General features: G+C 36.5%; 1 protein-coding gene across 2 annotated transcripts in view; it reads right to left on the bottom strand.

Annotated features, from left to right (window-relative positions):
• Positions 1-5,667, bottom strand: part of Ptprc (protein tyrosine phosphatase receptor type C) — a 93,276-nt gene extending 87,609 nt beyond the window's left edge. The window contains exons 1-2 of one of the 2 annotated variants that reach the window (XM_090341461.1): positions 5,562-5,667; positions 5,361-5,476 (exon numbers count right to left, since the gene is read on the bottom strand). In XM_090341461.1, coding sequence (XP_090197587.1) covers positions 5,361-5,433 — 73 coding nt within the window. In that variant the 5' untranslated portion in view covers positions 5,434-5,476; positions 5,562-5,667. The remainder of the gene's footprint in view (positions 1-5,360; positions 5,477-5,561) is intronic. The other variant, XM_090341462.1, reaches the window with a different exon arrangement.
• Between the last annotated feature and the right edge of the window lie 333 nt (positions 5,668-6,000).

The raw sequence follows: 6,000 nt of genomic DNA on the forward strand, positions 1-6,000 counted from the left end.
AATTCAAACTTAAGCAAGTTCAGATTCGAATCTATCTGTATTGCATCCATCATTTCATAATTTTAGGATAGCTGGAAAAGCTGAATGTTAGTGTAATGAGAATCCATTCATCTCGATGTCACACAGAGGTACAATCCCAAGGTTCTAAATGTGAAACTGTCTCCATGAGAGCTGTGTCCATGAACAAAATGAGTCAACAGGACTGCCACTCTGCACTTTGTCTACCTGGATGCAGGGTCAAGATCTAAGCCCACATGCGCTGTCCAGAAGCTTGCTCTGGCAGTTTCACCTTCCTCTACCTTCAATGACTAGCAGCCACTGGCCCTGGCCGGCTCTCTCCAGGACAGCTTCTGCATTTTCCACTCCACTTCTCACTTTTCTTCCCAAGGACAGCTCCATCTGAAGGATGAGCCTGACCCATCAGATAACATAAGCAGAGTGATCACGAATAACCTTCGCAAACAAAGAGTTTCTAATCCTAACTACTCAGGAGGCCGAGTTCTGGGGATTTGTGGCTCAAGCCAGCCTGGAGAGGAAAAGTACATGAGATACTTATCTCCAATTAACCACAAAAAAGCCAACAATGAATCTATATGGATACATATGTATGTATATAAATCTATTCATGTATGTGCATATATAGTCACATAGTCACATATATATTTATACATACAAATACATATATGTGTGAAATAGCAAAATAAAAAGACAAAGTTTGTGAAGGACTAATGAATTAATTTATCTGATCTTGCACAGCCTTTCTGGCTTTACTTCTTGCTAATTGTTTGTTGTTGTTGGTATTCTATTCTGAGGTTTACCTCTTTTCTTTCTCCTTTATCATGCCACTCTTCAGTTGGATGAAGAAGTTCTATCTCCCATGCAGCAATGGTTACAAAAGCACTGGATGGGACATGTGACCTGATTTCTCCTTTCCTGTGAGGAAGGCTGGCAGTAAACACGCTGACTCACACAGTGCAATCACAATCAGGGTACTGGATACCACTTGAACAATAGCAAAGAGAATTGGGGAAATATATGCAATTTCAATGGAGCTATGTTGAGAAAGGGTGTAAAAGAGTGTGAGAAAGAAGAGAATGTGCAGAGAACTCAAAGGCTCAGAGGAAAAGAGAAAGACTGGATCCTGAAACCAATTGCTGCATGGTGTCTTTTCATCAATCCTGAAAGGAGAAGAAACAAAGGTGTCTTGCTTTGGCCCATGCACTGCTCTGGGCTTATTGGAGAATTCACTTGTTCTGGCAAGAAGATTGGAACTAGAGTTTAGATCTAGAGCCATGCAGAGATAGCAGAATCTTCTTTTGTTTTGTTAATTGTAGAGTATATAAGTTAAAGATGAAACTCTAGGTAGATCAGGAAAATGTTACACTATTACAGATGAAAATTATCAAAGCCAGAAGTTAATGTGATGATGGAGAAGGCTAGAATTTTAGAGAGTATAAAAAATTCAGATTTTTGACACTCATATAACTAAAGAAATAGATGTACTCAGAAGAGTGGACTGGGGTCATCAACAGACAGCAGATAAATGTAAAGAAACTAGCTTGTTGAAAAAAAATAAAACTACAAAGAACTGAAATCCATAAAATCCCAGCTGCTAGGCAGACAGAGACCGAGAAGATTATAGTTCAATTTTAGCCCAAACAAAAGAGATAGACCCCCCTCATTTCAACAAGATAAGCCAGGTGTGCTGGTGTGTACTTGTCAACCCACCTATGAGGGAGACATAGTAGAAGGATCATGGCCCCAGGCTGGCTTTGTGAAAATCATCAGAGCCTCCTGAGAACTAGCTAAAATGTAAAAGGGCTAGGGAAATGACTCAAGTCTTTAAGTGCCTGGCTAGCAAGTAAAAGGCCCCGAATTCAAATACCAGTACAGGCCACAAAGTTAAGAATAAAATACAAGATATGAAGATCCAGTAGATAGATTAGCTAATAACAGAATCAAATGTACAACACTATATGTACTTAGTGCAACTTTATGCAGCATGTATGCATGTATTTATACACAGGCATATTATATTTATATATATATATGTATGAGCAATGTAGAATCCTTATTTATCACTGATGAGAAGATATCAAATAGAATAGAGAAAGAATCCAACTCAAGCAAACCACTCTGGGCCTGTCCTTAGTAAGATCAAGTGAGAGAGGAAAAGGAAATCCAAAGTTCTAAATCCTCCGGTCTTACTTCTACCTTTTCTGGCAATGATGAGGGTCTCAGAAAAATGCACGGTATGAAAAACATTTTTAAGAAAAAATAGTCATTCCCAGATCACAGAACCCCACGAAGTTACAAAGTATAGACCACTCACGAGGTCTACTTCATCCGGGTCACCTCATAACTTGCACAGCTAGCTGGAAGGGCAGGTTTATAACACAGGGATAGAGAAATGAAGAATTATACTCAGGAAATGGGTCTCCGCCATTATGACTCAGACAGTTTAACATTGTGCCACAGTGTGGCACAATTTATCACACTTTTAACTGCTCGATAATGGAGAGCGGTCTGGCATTACACAGTTACTAGAATAGTCACTGTGACCTGGGCCTCTTAAGCCCTCATTGTGCCTAGAATTGCTTAGAAATAACAAGCAACATTTTGGTTCCAATGAAGAGACAGAATGTATCTCTTCTTCTCCTCCAGCAGAGAGAATAGAAATTTTATGTAAACAAACTTGGACAGTGTTGAGGCCAGCATAGATTAAACATTGGCTTCCTTGACAAGTGTGTTTTAGAAATTACATGATACATCTCAGTGGTCATGCATTGATATCTCTTCTTCTATGTTTCTTTATACCTTTTAAGTATATAAGTTAGCTGTCCAAAATTTGTATTCCCTAGACACAAAGTTAATGTTAGTATAATAAAATTAAATGTATGATCCAGCTCACTTGTTGCTTCATTTGGGGCTTCTAAAGAAAAATGTGTCATTTAAAACAGTAGTGTTCCCCATTTCCCTCCCCCCACCCCCACCCCTCATCTTGTTTTCCCCCATTCCCTATCCAATTTCAAATAACCAAATATAAATATATCGATATATCAGGTAACAAAGTGAGATACTGTAACAATATGAGATAACCAAGGAACAGCAAAAGAGATGAGAGATAATGGGGACCAAGACATGAGAAAGGGTATCAATGTATGGGAATTAATGCACCATCTATCTGGCAAATATCATGTAACCCTTCTATTAATTACAATAAAAAATATATGAAAAAAATAAAGCAGTAGTGTTTCCTAAATTATATGCTGTATCACAAAGTGTATTTTAGAATGCTAAACAATATTTGAGGATACAAATGACTATGTACATTTTTAAACTTTTTTTAGTGTATATATTCAGGAAGATTCTTGAAACCCATTTTAAACATGTTTGATCTCAGTGTGACTGTTAGCAATTACAAGTAAACTAAATTTTTCTTAATAAATCTCCCTCTGTATAGTTGTAGCATGGTATGTATTATAAGCAATGTTGGTTTAAAGGTTTCTAGTTCACACAAACTCATTGATCAGGAATCCAGAGATTTCTCTTGGGTTGAGTAATATTTGATAGACTGATTTGAAACTTTCATGCAACTTGTTTTGTTGCCTGTAAAAATATTTCAGTATTCCTTTAGTTCTCACTCGGAAATGCATTACAGGCTCTTGCTGTAATCCCTGCTTTTTCAGGAGTCTAGATCTGAGGATCAAGGTTCAAAGCTGCCCAGGCAGGAAAATCTGTGAGTCTCTTATCTCCAAAAACCAACCAAAAAACCAGAAGTAGAGCTGTGGCTCTACCAGTGGTAGAGCACAACAGCTCAGAGACAACACCCAGGCCCTGAGTTCAAGCCCAGGAAACGCACGCACACACACACACACACACACACACACACACACACACTGCTTACCAACATTTCATGAGATGAAATTTTTAGCAAAAAATAATGCTGTGATTAGTGATAAAACACATAGAGTAGCCTATTCACTTATTCTTCATAATTTGCTTTTCATTGATGACATAATTACAGAGGTGAAACTTCACAAATATGCTGTTCCCATAGGAATTTTTAAAAATTTAAAAGTTACATTGGGAAATCAAAACAAACAAAATCACCACAACAAAAAAACTTTATCTTATTGTTTTTCTTTTCTTCCTAGTCTTAAGAGTGTCAAAAACATAAATTGACAATGTATATTGAAATGGCCTTGAGTTATGAAGAAAAAGAGAAAGGTAAAGATGGGAACCAACAACAAACAACAAAACACTTCTTTTCAAAGTGAAATTAAAGAAAAAGTTTTTTTAAAGTAATCTCTACAATTATTTTGGAATTTTTATAATGATTCTGTTTTCGATGTCCCTTTAATAATTTTTAAAGCTTTTATCCTTTCCTCGCAACAAGAAATTTTGTATCCCTTTTTAGTAGTTAATAATAGTAGATAAAATGTACTCACGTATGCATGTATGAAAATATGACAATAAATCTCCTTTGTACTGTTAATATATTTGTAAAAAGACAAAACCAAAAAGAAGAAGAAAATAATGCAGGTGTTACCTAAACTGAAACTGTTCAAGAAAAAAATAATTAAATGGACCGTGAATGTACAAAGACCAAAAAGTGAACTGTCCAAGTTTCAATAAGTACATTTTTGAAGGACATTGTATTTGCATGGTTCTTAAGGATTTTAATATTTCTACATCCTCAAGGCTTTGGTATTTACCCATCACCCAGGAAAGGAGGTCTTGCCCATGTTTTCCAAAGCAAAAATTTATGAAAGCCATTAGCAAAAAATAAAAACTTGACTTACATGGATGATAAGAACCTGCAAAAAGTTAATATTTTATTGAATACCTAACTGATTTCTGAACTGGTATATTCCTAAGTGGTTTGATAAAATATTTCAACAGCAATCAAATTTTGAGGCATCAAATTCTCAGTCCCCCCCCAAAAAGTAGCTTTCATGCAACTCAGACCATCTTAGGACTGGGAGATAGGACATTTTGTGGTGGTGGTTTTTTAAAGCAAAGTGAGTTGCTTTCCTTAGACTTTAGAAACTCATCATGTTCACCACCTCATGGAGGCAACTGTTGATTTTTTTAATATCCTTCAGTGGTATGTAAATAAAGATACGAATAAACAATGCTTTCATTTTTAAATAGTGATCTTTCTTCCCAAATATTGCTGCCTTTTTAAACTGAAACAATGTATTCTATCTTACAACAGTCTTTGTCTCTCCCCGCCACACCACGCCTGGCCATTTTTCTTATCGGTTTCAGTCACTTAACACAGAACTGACTTTGAATATCCATTTCAAACCAATGTTTCTCCAAAAGGGAAAAAAAGTAATTATTCTTCTCCTTACCTGTAACCAACAATTCCATGTCCACAAAAGCAAAGCCAAATGCCAGAAGTCTAAGCCACAAGTACATGGTCATATCTGGAAATCAATCCTGACCCCAAGAAACACCATGCGTCCTCCTGCAAGGCAAAACAACAGTTATCTCACCAAAAACTGTTTCTCTGTCAAATACCGAATCGAGAAATAAAAGAAATCAACACATACTCTTTACTTAGTTTTTTATCGGACGGGGAGCAATTTCCTCCTCTGCTACCCAAAGAAACAAAACCACTTGCTAGCTTCAAGTCCTGCTAGGGAGTGATGTCAGATTCGCTTTTACTAACTTCTCCAAAAATGTTGTGAAGGGTCCCCTTTGCAGGAAGTTGCAAAAAAAAATGTTCAAAGTCACTGCAATGCATCTTACTTCCTTAATTGAAGAAATTCTGCTCAGTTAGGAGGTCGGTTAGAAGATTTTCCTCTCAAGAGATACCTAAGTATCTACTACCTAAGTAATATTGATTTTTAAGTATCATTTAGACCATTTTTTTTTAATATCTAAATGTGTTATAAAAGATGGGAGAGAAAATGGAGAAGAAATGGCACTGATAGAGATGCATTGAACTCTAAGACTGGCCTGTTGAAATTGTACAACTACTTGAAGCTA

This window comes from Megascapheus bottae, chromosome 10, assembly GCF_031878675.1.
Source record: "Megascapheus bottae isolate mThoBot1 chromosome 10, mThoBot2.hap1, whole genome shotgun sequence".
In the NCBI taxonomy this organism is placed as follows: Eukaryota; Metazoa; Chordata; class Mammalia; order Rodentia; family Geomyidae; genus Megascapheus; species Megascapheus bottae.